The 20627-nt window shown below is 39.7% G+C and overlaps 1 protein-coding gene across 2 annotated transcripts in view; it reads left to right on the top strand.

Moving 5' to 3' along the window:
• PRRX1 (paired related homeobox 1) overlaps nucleotides 1-20627 on the top strand; it is a 75069-nt gene that overhangs the window by 42607 nt on the left and 11835 nt on the right. For both annotated transcript variants that reach the window (XM_082614689.1, XM_082614690.1), the window contains exons 2-3: nucleotides 14538-14713; nucleotides 19133-19314. In XM_082614689.1, coding sequence (XP_082470815.1) covers nucleotides 14538-14713; nucleotides 19133-19314 — 358 coding nt within the window. The remainder of the gene's footprint in view (nucleotides 1-14537; nucleotides 14714-19132; nucleotides 19315-20627) is intronic.

The raw sequence follows: 20627 nt of genomic DNA, 5'->3' as shown, positions 1-20627 counted from the left end.
TTATTGGCCATTGGTCACTGGAGTCATTGTATAGGACTGTATGCAAACTTGCCTTCTTAGCTGTACTATATTCTTAAAGGCACCTTGAGAAGCAAGCTAGACTTGGGAAAGCCAGTGACATACATCTTCCTGTCTCCTGTCCTGAGCTCCCACAAGGGATGATCTTGGAGGAACTCACCATCATGATAGTCTTTGTTGAAACAAATAAAATGGTAGACAGATTTGCCCCAACAGATCTGCACCCTGTGTATAATAGACTATACACCAAACTTTTCTTAATCCTAAATGTCAGAGTTTTTCTCTCAGCCTGGGAAATAAATTGGTTTTCTGAATGCTCTCCTTTTGGAAGAGGCATCAACTTGCAATCTAACTAACAGGCCTAAATTCTGTTGTTACTGGATCCTTTGCAACATTATTTTTCCAGCCCTGACAAGAAACTGCTTTTCTAGAGGGACCCATAAAATCTACCTAGTGGCTTTGGTCTGGATTTTGAAACATATACTGCAAATGGTTCCAAAGGCTCGCGTATTACTTGGGTCCTAGTGGGATGGTGTTAATGTACAAACACTCACAGTTTAATGGAAGAGCATCCTTAGTGATTCATCTTTAATGCACTCCTACTCCTTTTGTGCCACTTCCCCTCCTCTATGTCTGCATTATGCAGCAATTTAAGACCCCATTGATATAGGACTTGGTTGTACCAACCAGCACAACTTGGCAATTGACTTACTTGGAACCTTACACACTCTGCCTTGGTTTATTTAAATTTTAAACATCTGAAATATCTATTTAAGATTTTTTTTTGTTTACAGCTGAGGCCAGCTGGCACTGATATCACATGAGCCATTGTCGGGGAGCTCCTACCTAGAAACTAACATGTCAAAGTGAGTTACCAGATATAGCTGCCATGAGACTAGGTAATGATGATAGGTCTTAACAATTTTAGTGGGCTACACGGAAAGCCCAAACAAGTAAAATCTTTCACAATGCCAAAGGTTGGTCCTTTCCACTGTGGGCAGTTGGATCTGCTTCTGGTTCTCATGTTTATAGCACTGTTGCAGTTCAACACAGGATTCTCTGAGTCACACACACACTCATGCAGACACACACACCCACGCACATGCACATGCACAGACTTTTTATAAAAAATGTCCCCCACCTCTAAATGTCAGATTATTTTAAAATTCCAGAACTTTATAAAATGGTTTTTCATCTTTGCTCTCTTCTCAACTGTTTGAATACTTGCTAAATCTGAACATTTTCTTTAAAGTTTATCTAAAAGAAAATAAGCATCTATGCAATGCTGAAATAACCCTGATATCCACAAAGATCATCAGTAATGTTATTTAAAACATCAAGAACACTGCAAATTTGACTACAAAAATGTGTATCTGTGGAGTTATATAATATCTAGTTAGTCATAGATTCCAAAATTGGAGATAATTAATAAGTAAATATATTATTCTTTACTATATACCTCTTTGAGGGCACAGATTTATTCATTGGTCAAGTATTTGAAGAAGAATTTATAATTTAAAATCAGGAAAAGATATTTAAAAATCTAATAACATGCCACATTTGATAACAATAGAAATGGAAACCCAGCTTGGCAAAGTTACATGCTTAAGATTACCTGACTGGGAAAAAAATCACATGATTTTTAGTACCAGACAGGTCAAGAACCCAGGTTGTCTGACTTTTAATCCACTGGAGTACCTCCCCCACCCCTGCCCCCACCAATTATATAAAACTGTCTTTATAATAAAATTCTATGAAAAGACATAAATATTGGATTGCTGGGGAAAGGTATAAAACCACTATCATGAAAATCTGATCTGGGGCTATGACTAATTAGAGATAAAGTCTGATATAAAACTAGACTTTCTCAAGTCAAGAAGTTAATTATACTGATGTCATTCGGTGACCACCTGGGCTTAGTGGCAAACAAAGTTAGTGCCCTTTTGGTTTTTGGGAAGATCTGAGACTGGTGCTAAAACTAGAAGTTTCCAGGAAAGAAAATCATGATAATCCTTTAGCCAAGGAGCTGTACTTCCAAACTGACAGACCTGTAGTAAAGAAGGAAGTTTAATTATGCTCTCAAGGGAGGTATGACCACTACTGGAAAACCTTAGTATGAAAACAACCAAACAGAACAAAGTGAAGGAGCCCAGCAGGGGTCTGCAAAATACAACTGAAGAGCAAGAAGGAAGTTGATTTCCTTGTAGGTAACTCCCTCTTTGGCTAGATAAAAAAGTATAAAACTGCAGCTTAGGATGGTCTCACTTTCCCAGATCAGTTACCGTATGCACACTTCCTTCGACCAATTTATGGCAAACATTATGTTTATAAAATCTTATTTTCTAAAATCTCTTCTCCCACCTACACACCGAATCCATATTATGTTTTTTTTTGTGAGTCACCTGAGTTCATAAAATCTTCCAGTTTATTCCTAAGATGCTTTATTTTAAAGGTGCTGCCTTCCCAGTAAGCTAACCACATCATCAAACCCTGTGCCATTTTGTCAACATTGCAGAGGCATAGAGAAGAAATAAGAAGAAAGCTAGCAAATGAAAGTTGAAGAATGGTTTTGTAGTGGAATTAAACACTAGTTTGTAGTGGAATTAAACACTAGTTTTGTAGTGGAATTAAACACTAGTTTGTCCCGGTTTGTCCTTCCTCTTGGTTCAATGTATTGCTATCAAAGTCCTTTCTTGAAAATAACTTAAAGGTTGGAAACAAATCTAAAGGTAGGGAAAATATGTAAAAAGACACAAGGATGTGGAAGGAGGAATGGCTGTATTGGCAGTGGATGCACGTTGGGAACAGGTGTCAAAGAAGAGGAAGATTTAGGTGGTGACTAGAAAGCCCTTGTACTTACCCTTGGTTATCCTCCTTTTCTAGTTACCTTCTTTTTAATCAGTAAAACTTGTTATTAGGTCTTTCCTCCATCCTGGCTTCTTCCTGTTATGAGTTGAGCAGTATAAAGTCTTCTTGCCAACTTTCAGATGATGCGGAGTTGGAAGTGGTGGCCATGACATGAGTCACAGTGACACATAGATTACTCATAGGTTTCCACTCTAGGCAGACAGAATCACCTACTAACAAGGAGTTCTTTAGGGCTGTTCAACAGCAGGGGACATGATTCAGTGGAATAAGATTATTCCACATGGATTTTTGAGTACTTTGCCCAAAATCTTTTTTCTCTCATATGACCTTAGTGCATCAGCTTTCTTACTGGTTAAAAGTCACATATCCCTGGAGAGGAAATCACCATATAATTAAGGTTTAGGTGTGGTTGACAGACAGTAATGTTCTTGTATGTTGGCAAATGAATTAGTCATGCTTTTGCCCAAGCTCCTTTACCAGTGAAAAGGAACAGAAAACATAGAAATAACTAACTAGAAGAGAATACAACCTAAAGCTAAAAATATATATTTTTGGAACAGAAATAACTGTATCAGGTCACAACTAAAATGTTCAATAATTCCATAATGTGTCATCATTACCAAAGTCAAAGATTTAATGAGTGTAACTGCGATGTATAGGGCTCTGTTCTACACACTTATTCACCTGCCTCAAGGCTCTCTTCTGACTGGGGTGATAATTACTGATGCAAAGTCATGTACAAAGAAAGTGCATGAAAGACCTGGATAACACATGCTCCTGGAATTTTTGTGCCTTGTAGAGATTGCAGTAATCCTTCAGAACAGGAAAGTTTCTGTGCCAAGACTTTATAGAAACTCATCCCTGAAAGGGCTGTCAGGTTTGGTGGCTGAGTGTGAATCAACCAGGTGTACAGAATAGGCATTTTCACCAAGCACAGTTAACATATTCATTAGTCATTCAAAGAAAAGAGCCTAAAGTATGCCAGGCACTAATGCTGGAGGCTGGGATACTACAGTTAACAAGTCAGAAAAGGTTCCTGCCCCCATGAAACTCATATTCTAGTGTGTGAGCCAGTCAACAGCAATAATTACAGGTTGTCATAAGTTACAAAGCAGATGGTTCATTCCGATTCTGGAAGGGGAATAGTTATAGGAAGGCTACTTCTGCTTGGTGATCAAAGAGGGTCCCTATGGCGAGCTGACAGGAGGAGGTGAACTGTGGAGGTTGACTGAGACTTGGAGGAGGAGAAGGTGCCATCAATATAAAGAGTCAGTGGATAGGGGAAAGGCCTAGTGTGTGTGGTTAGGCAAAGACAGACGGGGTCAAAGAAGAGTATGAATAACAAATGTGGAAGGCATGATTTGTCAGCATCATTAGCTGAACAACCAGAATGGGGTGAATGGAATGACAAGTCATAATGTAGCTGAAAAAAGGATGCTGAACTTCACAGGTGACAGAGGGAGGCTCGTGCTAACTGTGTCTTCTTACTTGTCACCCACTTTGGTGTCTCTGTCCTCCTCCCTCGCCCATTACTGGCTCTGATGGCCACCACATCTACTGGAATCTCTTTTTTCTGTTTTTACTTTACTTTTCAAGTGCTCATGGCTTCATTTCCCAAATCAATTATAAAGTTCCTTGAAGGTGGACTACATGTAATATTTGTCTATTTCTCAGAGCACCTACTTGCCTGGTGTGTAGTAGATGCACACTTAATATTGGTTCAAATGAATGAATAAGGTGATAGAGACAGGATGTGAAGGTCAAGAATAAGTGTGACCACTGTTAGTGGCACCAGTTTTGGGATTAGTCTAAAGTGGTTGACATAGACAGTGTTTTCAGCAAGTGTACTGTCACCCAACCCACAGTTAGGTGGTCAAAGCTAGTAGAAGTAATAATAGAAATAGCAGTTATTCTCATTTCTGTTAAGTAAATTTAAATGTTAGAATAACTGTTTCTTAGAAACCTCTCAGGTTTCCTCTTTTTCTTGACTGCGATTATAGGTGAACTAATTTCTTTTAAAATAAAGATTCACATTAATTTCAGTTTGGAGACATATCTTCAGAGTACTCTGGACATAGAGGAATGGATCAGTCACTTCAGCTTCCTCCAGGCATGAGTAATTACAGAATAGTCTTCATCCAATATGTCATCTAGCCAAAGGTTTTCCAAAACAAAGAACAAAACAAAGCAAAACCAAAAACATAACAACAAAAACCAAAGGACATGGTTCAGTCATTGCCTTAAACAAACAATTATTAAAAGTTTTCTATTGGGCTAGATACCGAAAATATAAAAACAATCCAAAAAACCCACAGTGCTGGATTTGAAAGAGATCTTAGTTGCCTAGTCCAACCTATAATTTTTCCAGTAAGAACACTAAGGCCAAACATCACATATTTGGTCAGCAATCCTGCTGAATTAGGATCTGAACCTCCTGATTGCCAATCTAACGCCCTAATTGCCAATCTAACGCCCTAATTGCCAATTTCCACAATTGCTCCATAACAGAATTTAAAGCAAAATAGAAGGAAATGTGTATATACCTAGTTGTTATAATTTTTAAAAAACATGTATTGTTTATGTCTTAAAGCAACCCCATTTTACAGATAAGAAAGTTGAAATCCAGAGATGTTACAGTGTGATACATTTCTCAGAATATGTCAAGCTTTAAACCACCATTTACACTTTGGCTTTTCTAATTCTTGAAAGAGAATTTTAATTTCCTTTCACTTAAGCATTGTTTAAAGATACGAGGCTTCTTATGTTGACCATTTTGGCATATTTTAGTCTTTATATTAGTTTGATGTCAGAGGCCAGAGTAACACCTGAGAGGGGCTTTAATCTCCTCTTTAGCCCTCTTCGTTCACTCTGTCCAGTGTTAACAGAGTTATCCTTGGCTCCATCTTTATTATGATGAAAAGCTAATTCTCTGTTCTCTGTGACTTTCTCTGCTATAGGCATCTGTCCTTTTAACTTGAGATGAAAAAGCATAAGGAAAGACAAGTCATGCTTCTATTCTCAAGTGTTCAAGCCTCATAATTGTCTTTTTATCCAAGTAAAAGAGTCTTGTTCCACCACTACAGTCCTTTCAAGAGCTGAGCTGACTCATTAATCATGTACATCTCCTTCATTACTATCTGCTGCCAGCTATGTTTGTTTGTTTTTTTAAAAAAACGTATTTTTTACCATATTTTTCTTGAGGACATTAAAATTTATTACCCGAAAAATGAATCATTAAAAAAAAATGACTTATAGTGGTTGCCTCCCATGAAGACACCAATTTCCACTGCTAATGTTAAGACTGATGTTGTGTCTTTTACAAAATAACAACAAGTCTTACTACAAAGGGAAAATGCTACCCAAAGAAGACAGGAGCTTATAACTCCTCTAGAGCTTTGTTTGTAATCCTACTGAAATACCGGGCGCTTCCAAGGGGACCACACACCTGGAATACTACAAGTTTAGAAAGCTTTTAAAATCTCCATCAGAACTCACTCTTTTCCCAGAATTTGCTTTCCTTGGTTTCTTTTTATCCCTTTGGAATTCACCAAAATGCTCAGACATTTACAAAAAAAAAAAGTCACTGAATAAATATTGAGTAGTATGACCCAACTTTTGTGTTTTTAGACATGTGGCAACCAAATTAGTCAACCTGAGGCAAACAGGCTGCGAAATCATTGAATTTTCATAGCCTGGGTTTAGCCCTTGGTTGTCTTCTTCCTTTCTCCTGTATTTTTTTTAAAACTTGTTTCTAGTGAGATTACTTGTTAAAGGAGCAGGTTGCTTAACTGTCTTTGAGTCTTAGAATCTGCCTGCTTTCTGAAAGTTTCTTTTCAAAATTTTAATTGAGAAAGGAAAATTGATTGCCTTGTTAGAAAGCCAGGAATTGACTAGCAGTAGAAAAATGACCCCAACTGCACTGATTTCCATGTACAATTTTGGGTCTATTGTCATGTTTCAGTTCTTTTTAATTTATAAAGTTTTTACTCATTTTTCATGCTCCCTAGATCTCAACTATGCTCTCCATCAAACCTAACTAAGCCAGATCAACGTATTTGAATGTTTTTCTCACTATCTCCCCAGTTATGCTGTGATAGAGATCTTAGTGAATAGTTAGATACCAACAAACAGTAAGCAGAAGAAAAAAGGAAGAACAGCAGTGGTTTTGACAATCCACCTCCAAGGAGAAATTGCAGCAGCAGTGGGAGCTGTAAAATCCACCACTTACAAAACAACTGCTCTGTGACAGACTATCTGCCTGCTCTGTGTTCATTATATTTTCAAGTGACCCTAGGAAGTAGGTAGTCTTACTTCCGTTTTATTGTTTTGAAAATTGAGGCTCAGAGAAGTGAAGTGTCTTACTCAAGGCCACACAGCTACTAACGTAGCAGGGCCTATAGGAGAACGCAGGTCATTCTGAATGCCAAGCCAGTGAACTTTCCTCTCTACTCCACTGCACTCCCTCATGATTATAGTGTAGTTGGCTCTGAGTAAAACATTCTCATTTTCCACTATTTTCGACATCCAGAAATGAATTGACAAATGAGTAAATAAGTGATTCATCCTTAGAGAATTGGGAGTAGGTTACATATCTGAAGCTGGAATTTTATGTCTTTATCGAAGAGAAGGTATTTTGTGCAGTAACTGAACTCCTATGATCATAATTCCAATATATGAATATTTTATGTCTGACTATTAATTTGTATTCACTGAGCATTGATAAGAGCTTCAATTAAATACACATGTAGGGCTTCCCTGGTGGCGCAGTGGTTGAGAGTCTACCTGCCGATGCAGGGGACACGGGTTTGTGCCCCGGTCCAGGAGGATCCCACATGCCGCGGAGCGGCTGGACCCGTGAGCCATGGCCACTGAGCCTGCGCGTCCGGAGCCTGTGCTCCGCAACGGGAGAGGCCACAATAGTGAGAGGCCCGCGTACCACAAAAAAAAAAAAAAAAAAAAAAATACACATGTAAACTTTGTACTCTGAAGTTATAGTCTAAAATAGACCCAGAGTCACATGGAAAAATGATAGCATGGGGAAAATTGTCAATATAGTCCCAGAAGAAAGCTAGGGTTCCAATATAGGGCTGCATCAGAAGGCTTGCTTTGTATCAGATATCCTCAAGGTCTGGTCAGGAATCCTTTCAGAAAAATGTCTTAAGAGAGTTAAAGTAGATAAGATGATATGGATTGTGTTGATATTTTTAACTGTATGGAAATGTATTGGTCCTACAGAGGTGAAAGCAAATATGTGAGATGAAGAAGTGAAAAGCAGTACAAACTGTATTATGATACCTCATATTCTCCAGTATTTTCTATTTCAAATGAGAGTTGGTTATATTCAGAGAACTCAACTTTGAGCTGTATCTGCTTGAAACCACTGTAGCTTTACACAGAGCCATTGATCCATCTTTTGGGTGAAAACCATTCAAAATAACATTATTTCAAACATTTTAGAGCATTTTATTCTCCGAAGAACATATATTCCCCCAAATGTTTAAGGTGTTTTAATGCTATTTTCTAAGGTTTAAGACTCATACTTGACCAAAAATAAACCATGTCTATGCCAAGTTGACAGTAAAGGAAAAAATATACTCATCAAAGACCATGATGCAAAGTTCAGGTTCTGGCAGCCATGACCCTAAGGTGAGTAATAGCTGTACAGTTGGGCATTTGTATTGGCTGAAACCTGGTCACTCTTGACAGTTGCTGGGATTCAGCAGTGGAGGATATCAGGTATGCTGCAGAGAAGATGCGGATGTGCTGCTGAACTTGGCTTTGGTCAGTGGGATGTGCTAAACTCAGTCTACACTCATCCCAGTGAGGACCTATGTGCCATTTATCAGAGCACTTATTAAAAGGATGCTGTCCTAATTACAATTGGAGCTTAGTGTAACCAAAGAAACTCAAATGAATGCCATAGCTGGATTTCACTGCTTTTCATAAGCCTTGCAATAAAAGCTAAACAGTTTTTAGTGGCTTTTACAATTATACTTCCCTTCAATTTTCCAAAGGTTACAGGGCCTGAACCACACAAATCCCATTAAAGTAAGTAGTTGTGCAATATAAGTTCCTTTGAAAACATTCTTCAGTGCCCATAAAATGATCAGCAGGCTGCTCTTTAGATCCGCTTGCCTGCCATGTTTTCAGCCAAAAGGCAGATGACAAGCTTTGATGTGATGGTTGGTTTCTGCTACTGAAGCTGGCGTTTTATCTTCTTGCATCAGATTTCTTCTCAAATTGATGTGACTCAGGCATAAGAAACACATTTTTTTCTTCAGATTTTATTCCTAAAATATGTTTTTGCTGTACCTTTAAATTACAGTTGGCTGACTGATTTTGGAATCTCCAGTGTCCCACAGGGTACAGAGCAGGAGAGGGTCAGGGCCTTTGGGAGTTAACTGGAGCCTGCACAGTGAGTGCAAACCTTAGTGAGGAGGGACCACGGTGTGCTGCGTTCTCCTCATGCTTGAGGATGGCATTCCTCCCTGTCTCCTCCACCCTCCCTTCAGTGCAACTTCAGCAGCCACGAGTGAAGTTCAGAGTGAATTTCAAGCTAGAGCCAAGGACAGAGCTATTGTTCTCTTTAACTTCTTCTTGAAACTTCTACTTAAATTCCCTAAAATTTACAGCTTTCTTTCCTAAAGAAGTGCTTGATAAGTATTCTAACATCCTGTTCCATAGGAAACACCATTTTCTTTAGCAGCTCTTCCCGCTGCGTGTTCCTGTTTGTTGAAATCATTCATTTATCTTAGATCTGCTTTTCTTGTAGGGAATAAAAAAGAAGGACCAGCTCCTTCATTTATGGAAGAGTCAGACCCACCCAGCTTCCTCCCATCTCTCTAAATCTGGTGGTGAACCTGTTTGAAAAAGAAACATGGTAAAAAGATTTTTTTCCTTCACAGGTAAAATTATCTAGGGACAAAAGATAATGTTAACCTAATTATTTACTATGCACTGTTAAAAATAATAATTGGAATCAGAAGTTATTCAGCCCTCCAAAACCTTACGTAAATCACCAAGGTTCTAATTTTCTGGGACTACTTCTATACCACAATATTACTATAACTCTTTCAAATTTTATTGTCATTTAATCTATCCAAAGACCTTATGTCTTTTATATAGGAATACTCGAGCGCAGCGAGGTGACAAAACATTTACATAAAAAGAAATGAACCATAATTTTTAAAAAGTATTTGATTATGTACTAAAATATGTTTAGGAATTTAGATATGGAGAAATCAATATGGATTGGCATTATCAGCAAAGTTGTATAGAGAAAGTAGGATTAAGGTGTGTCATAGGAGACAGAGATTTTTTTTTTTTTTTTTTTTTAATTTATAGCTGTGTTGGGTCTTCATTTCTGTGTGAGGGCTTTCTCTAGTTGTGGCAAGTGGGGGCCACTCCTCATCACGGTGTGCGGGCCTCTCACTATCGAGTCCTCTCTTGTTGTGGAGCACAGGCTCCAGACGCGCAGGCTCAGTAATTGTGGCTCACGGGGCCAGCTGCTCCGCGGCATGTGGGATCTTCCCAGACCAGGGCTCGAACCCGTGTCCCCTGCCTTGGCAGGCAGATTCTCAACCACTGTGCCACCAGGGAAGCCCGAGACAGAGATTTTGAACTGTGTCCTAAAATGAAAGAAAGGGAAGTACTAATATGAATGTGAGGAGAAGATGGAAGATGAGGGTTTACTACTGTGCTAAAGTAACCCTGCACACACTTAATTGATGAAGCAAGCACTTACAGAGGCCTTTGAAAAGTGAAATCCAAGAACATCTGGATCAAGATTGCTGTCCTAGATGAGAATGGTTGCATTTTTTTAATGGCTCTTCTGGCAGGGATAACAACATGTGATACACGTGGACCCTCTTCCTGAGACCCTCTTTATACAGCTAGTTTGGATAAACCTATCTTTCCCATAAAATTTTTTCCTGGGGTAGTGGTTTTTTATTTATATCTCTGGTGAGTCATTGCCCCTCTCCTGCACAGGGTGTATATTGTCATTGGCACTTAAAAGTAGAGTGGAATTCTTCCACACTACTATATATAAAATAGGTAACCAACAAGGACCTACTGTATAGCACAGGGAACTATACTCAATATTTTGTAATAACCTATAAAGCAAAAGAATCTGAAAAAGAATAAATATATATTCTTTTATGTATTTTATATATATATATATATATATATATATATATATATATATATGAATCACTTCGCTGTACACCTGAAACTAACACAACATTGTAAATCAACTATACCTTAAATTATAAAAAAAAGGCGTCCTGGCTTCTAGCTCTGGCTCAGTCACAGCTTGTATTGTGATTTGAGGCAAATCACTTCATTCTTCTAAGCCTCATTTACCTCATCTGTAAAATAAAAGGGTTGAATTAGATAATTCCCCTGGTTTCATGTGGTGCCAATATTTTATGACTCATGAATCCAAGTGAAAATTAACCTGCTAATAAGATCATTTTTCTTATTTTTATTAGAAAGCATGGCAGTAACTGCATACTTACAATTTACTCAATCATTCATAACATACATAATCATCCATAAAATCTGTAAACACCTTGGATTTGAAACATGATTTTGATAAAAATGTATCCATGTACTCTGTGGTTATCCTGCAGTTTGGTGAATCCTACCCATTTCAGAATTCCAAAGAATTAGCTATTTCCTGATAGCCAATTGGCTGTCAGCATCCTTGGACAGCATCCTTCAAAATCAACCTTTACAGTAGCTGTTTTTACAAGAAAGATGATATTCCAGCAATGATAAAAATACACTACTTTCTGTACCGTGTATTCAACCAGAGTTCAGAATCTGATAACAGTCCTTATCCCGGGTGTTTCAAATACCCCACATTTGTAAACCCGTATGATGTTCACATTTTCTCTCATGCTGCTGATGAGATTGTACTGATCCTGTTCTGTGTTCTTGGGGGAAAACAGGGAGCTCATAGTTGGTGATTAGTGAGCAAAGACAGACGAGCCGAAGGGCTGCCGCTCAAGCTGTCTCTGTTGCCCCCTCACTGTCTCTTTCTATTATACTTGTGCTCTGAAGGACATTTGCCAGATACACTCCTTGGACCCCTGTTATTTGTGTGTCTTTTCTCACCTTCAACATGATCTGGACTGGTGTTTTCATTTGTTAAAAACAACAAGAACATTCACTGGGAAACTTTTGCTGGAATCATTTCAGGTCATCACAGCTATTTATTCTCTGTCATAAACTGTAATTCTCCATTTCCCTTGCTCCCATGTCAGGGGAGTTGGTGGTTTATGGTGGACAGGCAGTGGAATGTGAGTGAAGAGTGGAAGATTTCAAAGAACTACTGAAAGGCTATGCAGCAGGTTGTAGTACTAACAACAAAACATAAAAGATTCTTGTTCTCCATCATAGTTTGACAGTACAAGAAGAAATGGGCTTACCAAACAGCATAAAGGATTTATAATTTGTGGTTATACCTGAGAAAGCATTTTCTTTGAGGAAAGAAAGCAAATCATGGGATTGGCTTAACAAGGGATTTCCTTTTTATGATTAAAATAGCCTAGGGTCTAATTGGTCTCAGTCTAGGGTTGGTATGCAAGCTAAAGATTTTTTGCAGACTTCTGTTTAATAGGAGCATGAAATACAGGTGTGGTGCTGTCAAAAGGCCTGAATGACTGAGAGAATCCTGAAGCGCAAGACATAGAACTGTAAAAAGATTTAGAAAGAGAATGGGAGCAACAGGAATGCCTTCAAATATTCACATAGGAAGGAGCATACAAATGCAAGGCAACAGCTGAAAGATGTATGATCCTAGGTGTTTGAACTCTAGTGTTGACATTATTATAAACTAATTTTGCTAATAGCTAAATAGTGGTAAAATCAGGGTTGTTGGATGGAATATTCCAGGCGTTGATAGATCCCAGAAATCATGATAATTAAATTGGCTCCATTCTCAAGATGCCACTGATCTGACCTTCTTATTGAGAGTGTCACAAAAGTGCCTTCAAAGCAGGGCTCCTTGTTGAGGTACCACAGTGGAAGAAACTGGAGAGGTGGTCAACTCTGAACACAACCATAACACTGAGAGAATGGGTGTCAGCTGCTTCTTAGCTGGGGGAATGTGGTTGAGATCATACGGCTTTTTTTTTTTCCTACAGAAACAATTTTCTAAAGACAGGAAAAGTTTCACATTTTCCCTGGACACAGATTCAACAAGCACTTACTATATATCTAGGTGCTTTAACTATCAGGAAGGAATGAGCAGTCTCTCTTCTGAGCTCCAAGGGCATCACTGATGAAGCAGCACTCATGAAGAAGCGGTCTCTCATCCAAAAGCCTTGGAGGCCTCAGTTAGGCACTGAGAGATCTGAGCTAGGGACTCCTAGATTTAAGCTGCACTTTGAATCCCCACCCAAATCTGGAACATGCCCTCAATTTGTAATAATACTACTATAGCTCAGGGGGGTGGGTCACTCTCCTCGGGGCATTAGAATTCATGCTAGTAATTTTCTGAGTGTTTTGTGTGTTTATAGTCAGGATCAGGAGACTTTACATGTTGGAAAAAATGGCTGGGAGCTACTTTCTGTTGACTGTGGAGCGAGTGGCCATGCTCTTCTTTCTCCATCCTCACTCTCACTCCTCATATTTTTCGTTGAGCTGAGTGGGGAAAGTGACTGGAAGTGTGAGTTCAGTTCCTCAGGCTGAGCATGTGACCTGGGCCTGAGCAGCTTGAACTGTAAATCTCTGAGTGCTACATGGGCTCTGCAGTGGCTTGGCCGTCAGGGTGAGGGCTTGGTGGTGGTGTTAGCACAGCTGGTATTCCACTCAGCTTCACACGTCCATCATTCCTGTCTGGGCTGGAGGGTGGCAGGACAGGAGCACACTACTCTCTGACTGCCATGGGCAGCCTGGATGATCAGCTTGCCAGGGAGCCTCTGGGGGCACTCAGAGAAAACCAAGGAGGAATCTTGACAGGTGAAAACATGGGGGAATGATTCTCCAAAGGTTCCCAAGAGCTCAAAGCCTTAGAACTCAAAGTTGGAGTGAAACTGTTTCAGAGATGTTTCAGGACTGTTCTTGAGTTCTTAGAGGGTGAGTCTCAGGTCAGTGTCAGCTTTTGATGGCGTTATAGCACTAGCTCTGATCTAGGCTGAGACCCCTGAAGCCTGCCTCAGCAACAGCATGGAGCCTTGAGCAAATACAGTTAGGAGTCACTTGCTGTTTCCAGGAAAATGCATGGTAAAACAGAGATCCTTCTGATATTGTCTACGACAAATGAGGTACAAAGCAATCTACTCTCCTTCCCCCATCTCCAGAGAATATGGAGAGGTGTTAAATTTTCCTTTAGCCCTCTTTGACAAAACAGGCTTCAAAAAAAATTTTTTTTCAGCATACAAAAAATATCCCTCTGACAGTTCAGGTCTGGTCCCAGATTTAGAAGCAGCAACGAAGCATCAGAACTACTGCGGGCTCTTGGCGTATGAACATGATAGCACGAGTGCCTGCATTTGCACACTGAAAGTGGCATTCGGCTGTAGCACTTCGATAAGCATGTGAGCCAAGGAAACAGTCTCACTCTAGGTACACAGTAAAGAAGTGTAAACCGGGACCTCCAACGTGACTTTTGAGCTCCTTATCATCAATTTCTTCTATTCCAGATGATCAACTGAACTCAGAGGAAAAGAAAAAGAGAAAGCAGCGGAGGAACAGGACAACCTTCAACAGCAGCCAGCTGCAGGCTTTGGAGCGTGTCTTTGAGCGGACACACTACCCGGATGCTTTTGTGCGAGAAGACCTCGCCCGCCGGGTGAACCTCACCGAGGCCAGAGTGCAGGTAACCGGAGTATTCCCCTCCTTAGAGGCACATCTCTGAAGACTGTTGAAAAACACAACTTGTAGGTTTCAGACCAGAGCTGATACTAAAAAGAATTATAAATGGACAACATGAGAACAGAATCAGTTTCTAATTGTGTTTCTTTTGGCAGCAGAGTATTTTTAAAAATTGAAGTGAATGCCTTTCAGCAGGGCAGACAAGGCCTTGCTAGAGGTCTCATTCCTCCCAGTGTTTCTCACCCTTCCAGATCTGTGTTATAAACATTGTCCATTGGAGCATTTGACTCTGAACCCTCCCTCGTCCACATCCCAGCTTTCGACTTGAGCTGTAGGGTGGCCAGAGAGATGAACTCTCTTGTCTTCCATCTCAGTTTTCCTCCCCAGACTTTGGGAATATCCAAATCTTCAGGAAATGTATTATAAATACACACAACTATGGACATGGATGGGAGTCAGAAATGAACACACCAAAGACCTTGCCCTTAGGAACTGCATTAAGAGCACATTCAAATAGATGATGATGTGTTTCTATGAAGTAAAGAAGGGTAAGGGCATGTAAGACAGGGGAAAGAGAATAGCATGTGTTTCTAATATGAATGCCATGAGACAATCAACTACAAGCCAGACATCTAGAAATAATACCACCTGTGATTAGGAATAATAATGATGATAATCATAACTAACACTAGTTGAGCCCTTACATGCCAACTAGTGTTTGTAGTTACATAAACTAATCTGTCTAATCCTCGCAACAATTCACTGGGGTGGATAACATTATTCATCTTGCAGATGAGGAAACTGAGACTCAAAGGTTAAAGTAGTTTCCCCAGTGTCACACAGCTAGGAAGTGGCTGAACTAGGATTTGAAGACAGATATGCAGATTCAGAGTTCATGATTTTAAGCACTACAGTGAATTTTAAATAAAAAAGAGTCTTCTGGCTAAATGCTTTTTCAAGCAGTGCTTTGCTATCTTTGCTGAGAGTCAAGATTTTATTATTTTCCATATTGCCAGTGGTAGGCTGCTCTTTTGATAAAGACGGGTTGTGGGCCAAATCTGTCGTCTTCCCGAATGAGTTATTGTTTGCGTATCTGTGTTCAGTCTGGGCTTAAAGGGTTTCTTTCTGCAAATAATAACCCTCTTGATGGGGACTTGAGCTAGCCTCGAAGGGTGTGGAGGGTAGGAACTGTATCTAGTACCCTATGCTATGAGAGACATTCGTTGAGTTGAGGGAGAGGGTCCTAGAGGTCCCTTCAGCCTGAGGAGAGTGTGCAAGAGTTTTCCCCATGGGAAACAGGGACTTCACCTAGAAGTGTTCCCCAGGAGAAAAAAAAATGTCATTGACAAAAGGGGAAAGTTGCCTGGGCACTGTGGTGCCCCCGAGGATAGGTGAGGAGAAGGCATACGTGAGGATGCGTGTGTTACTGCGTGGCAGTCTCTCAGGGCTCAGATGAGAGTGGTCCACAGGCACAAACTCAGTTCTGCTCTCTCCATCCTGCAGTCCAAAGCAGAACTCGGAGGTCTGCCTTCCCACATCCTCTTCCCCCATGCTGCTCACCACAGTTCTCCAAACACATTCTCTGTTTCTACTCTTAAATCCCTTCCTCTCCTTCAAGACCCCATATGTTTTATACCCCAGGCTTGGCCTGCAGTGGCCTAATAAATAATTTTAGGCCAATAACCCACAATTCCTGAAAGTACCATTTTTGCCATGGCAATCTGAATTTTAAATAAGGAAACCTGGACAGGGCAATGCTGGAAATTTTTTTTAAAAATGTGAAAGAACAATTTTGGGTTGAGAGCTATTTTGGCCCCATCACAACAATGAGCAAATGACTTTCTTATATGCAGAAACTATTTTATCTTCCACCTTTTCCATCCTACTACGTTCTAATGTCTTTTAGAGTTGTGAACATTTCCCACGTGAGCAGGACAGAATTCTCCCTCCGTGACTTTACTCTTCCTCCATGAAGTCTTACCCTTTGCCAGTGTGAACCACTCCCTCTGACTCTGGCCTTCTTTCTATTTATGGCTTTTATCGCAACATGACATGTATTATATTGAGTTGTATGTGGGCCAACTTCCCCAACTAGACTGTGAAGGCCTCTTGGATGGAAGCCATATCTTATCATCTTTGCAAAATTCACTTTTTTCCCTCAAATATTTATCAAGCATCTGTTATTCGCTTGGAACTGGTTTTGGTTTGCTGGGCATAAATAATACACTGGCCTCTCTCCTTAAAGATGTTACAGACTGGGGGCAGAGAAGACAGATGTGCATATCATACTATTATCATAGAGTAAGATGATTCCTACACTAAAGGAATGTTCAAGAATTAGTGATAGACCAGAGGAGGGAATGATTAAATCTGCCTGGGGAAAAAGAGAATACGTGAACATTAAGCAGCCATTCTGAGCCAAGTCTCACAACAACCTGTGAGTAGGTGTAATTATCTTCATTTGACTGGGGGACAAGGGATCAGAGAAATTAAATAACTATCCAAGGACAAACCTTTAAAGTCATGGAGCCAGTGTTTTTATCCAACTCTGTTAGACTTTAAAGTTATGTTCTTTCCACTACAACATTTCACAAAGAAGGTGATAGTAAAGTTAAATCTTAAAAAACATGTCTTTGGCATGTGGACCAAAGGGAAGAATATCGCAGGCAGAGAGAACATTCAGTGTGAATACACGTAGGTGGGAAAATAACCAAATATATTTGGGAGTCTTAAGCCCAGGTAGGATTGGAAATGATGAAGGGCCAGTGCATGAGATTCAAGTGATACAGGATGTGGCTGACTTGGTGGACAATGAGCTAATTCTCGAACAGTCTTTGTTCTATGGTAAGACATTTTGATTTTAATCTGTGGGTGATGGAGAGTCAGAGGATGATATAAAGCTAAAGCGAAGCCCTAATACAATTATATTCGCATCTAAAATGATAACTCTAATAGCAATATGAAGGACACATTAGAAACAAAAGACGTGAAGCCAGAAAAGATTCTGCCTCTACTGATTTGCACCCCGGTCTTCCATGGTGCACCAATCAGGTGGTATTTTATGTGAATGTTACCAACTAGAACTGTGAAATTGTCCCACTCCGCACCATAGGATTTCTTTCTCACACACCTTGTCATGCGTTTCCATAATTGCACTTAAAATTCTTGTAATTTTTCAAATTTACATGTCTATCTTCTTTTAATAGATTGTGAGCTGCTTATGAGCAGAGAATAAGTCTCACCTCTCCATTCCCGGTATTTAGGCCAGGGTCTAGAATGCAATCGCCATAAAGACTTCTTGAATGAGTAAATGAATGAATAAAATACCACGGCAGTCTGGAAGAGTTGTAGTATCATGAGTCAGATGTTCTTAAGCTCAAAAACTCGGCCATTTATTACTTGTGAGAACTTTAACAGATTACTTAATCTCATTGAAATGGTTTCCTCAACTCTGAAATAGAAATAATAATACCTAATTGTGGAATTGTCATAATAACTAGAAATAATGTAGGTAATGTGCTTATATAAGTTCCTAGCCCTAACAGCACTTAATAAATGGTAGGTTTATCATTAGCTGTAGTCGATGATATCAGTACTGCCCATTTCCTTGGAACCCTACAATTAAATATACTCCAGCCAACTTCCAATTTTCAGTATCTGCATTTCTGTTTCACAAGTTTCTTTCTAGAACTTCGGGAGACATGCCAGAAGTGTTGGAACATTTATAATCAATGACTGACAGGAGCCAGTGTACCAATCCACAATTCTCTCACCCCTCCGGTGGGAGGTGTGTGCCCTGCATCAGTCCTTAGAGCCCCTTAAGGACTGAGCTCCCACAGAGGAAGCTGGTTCAGTAGCACAGTTAGAGGTTGCTTTTCTTCTGTTACTTCCTCCCTCTCTTACACCTTGCACCTCCCAGATAAACTATTTGCTTCTTAAATCCTGTCGCAGGGTCTACTTTTGGGAAGATGGAGAATTTTCTTTACATATCCAATAAGTATTATGAAAGCAGTTGAAGTTTTTGCCTTTTGAAGAATTTTGAAAAAACTTTTAAAATGCCATTGTATCTGTGCAGAAGTCTAACGAGATTTTTCTTTTTTTATTACAATTACAACAAGGATTATAATCCATATTTTGCTGTCACATGGGTTAGTCATGGATCCCATCTCTGGTGGCTTGATTATTGGAAGTACCTCATGGTCCTGTTCTAATAGGCTTTGTCCTTAATAGCCCTGGAACATGGCCCACCAGGGAAGGATTATGGCATGTTTTCTGTTGTTCTGGGAAGAATTCTATACTTAGCCTATATCTTCCTTGGGAAGGTATTGCATGATAAAAATCAACCAGGACTTTATTCATGGAACCTCTTCTTTGTTTTTTCTCTCCCTCCTCATGCTCTTCTCTCCTCCTGACAATCTTCCAGGTGTGGTTTCAGAACCGAAGAGCCAAATTCCGCAGGAATGAGAGAGCCATGCTGGCCAATAAAAACGCTTCCCTCCTCAAATCCTACTCAGGAGATGTGACTGCTGTGGAGCAGCCCATCGTACCTCGTCCTGCCCCAAGACCCACTGATTATCTCTCCTGGGGGACGGCCTCTCCGTACAGGTGAATGACTGGCCCACTCTCCCTTGCTCCGCTTCCACATGTTTCTCAGCGGTTGGTCACGTTTAAAGCTGCTTGTGCAGCTGGCTGACATTTCTTACTGGGTTAACCTCTTCAGAGACATTCAACTTGCTGACATCCCCAGATTTTCACAGGAGATTACTAGTTGCCCCAGGAGCAGGGTTTGGGGCAGAAGAGAGAGGGGCAGGCCATCAGCAATCTCCTCTTGGACTCAGGAACTCTTGCAAAGGTTTCAAAGATGGGGAAGAATCTCAAAGAAAAGATCATTAAGCTATGCCCAGAGTCCCTCTTGTAATCATTCTGGAACAAAACTTCACTCCATGTCCAAATCTGATAGATTGGTTTGATTATACACAAGTAGGAATTTAACATGTAAGGCTCTAAGTGTAGGACCAAAGGCAAACTTCACAATAAAACTGATTTTGAATGAAAAGAAAAGAAGTAAGGAAGGGAAAAAAGGAGGAGAGAGACAGAGAGAGAGAGAGAGAGAGAGAGAGAGAAGGGGAAAAAACCCAAGATCATTCAGATAACTTTCATGGCCATAGTTCTTTGTTAGTAGGTGGGGATGTCTTATGATCCAAGATGCCTTCCTAATCTATTGCTAATTCTTGTCTACTTATCTGAAGTTCTTTGAGGGGTTAGTTTGTGTGTGTGGTTTTTTTTTAATATATAAAAACAATGTATAATTTACACTAAATTTTTATATTTAAAAGGTGAAAAATTTTAAGGAAGCAAATAACAGAGTATTATTTCAATGGCTTGGAAAGGCTTTAAACCTCCATTTATTATGCTGTCCAGAAAATACAGATTAATGCCAGAGGGAAGCTGAGACACATGTGCCTAATGCATTGTCATCAGTCTAAAGTGTCTTTATTTGAACCTAAACCTGAGTATTCTTAGAAACCAGATCAAGGCTATGTGTTCTCTGGCTGATTGCAGTGGAGGAGGAAGTATTTACAAATTCATTTATTATGCTTCTGTTTACCTTTTTATTGCTAAGTTTAATTAAAAGTTTAAAGAGAGGTTTTAAACTAATTATAAGATTATCTCCCAGTTGATGCTGAGCTACTGATGTGAAATGCAACATTAGTGAAATGCAAATACTTTCAAAAGTTGATCACTCTAATCAAAGCAAAAAACCTCATCTAAATATTCTCTCTGTTCCAAATAAGTTCCTTGAAAGAAACACCATAAATGGATTTGAAAATTTCTTTTAAATTCCCCATTGTAAAATTAGCCTGAATTGCTTTGGTCTTAGTACATGGAGACTCTGTGCATAGGAAACTGGAAATTTC

The sequence above is a fragment of the Mesoplodon mirus genome, assembly GCF_964341445.2.
Source record: "Mesoplodon mirus genome assembly, chromosome: 3".
Lineage (NCBI taxonomy): Eukaryota > Metazoa > Chordata > Mammalia > Artiodactyla > Ziphiidae > Mesoplodon > Mesoplodon mirus.
Note: the sequence above shows the minus strand (reverse complement) of the source record. Positions and strands in the feature narration are given on the sequence as shown.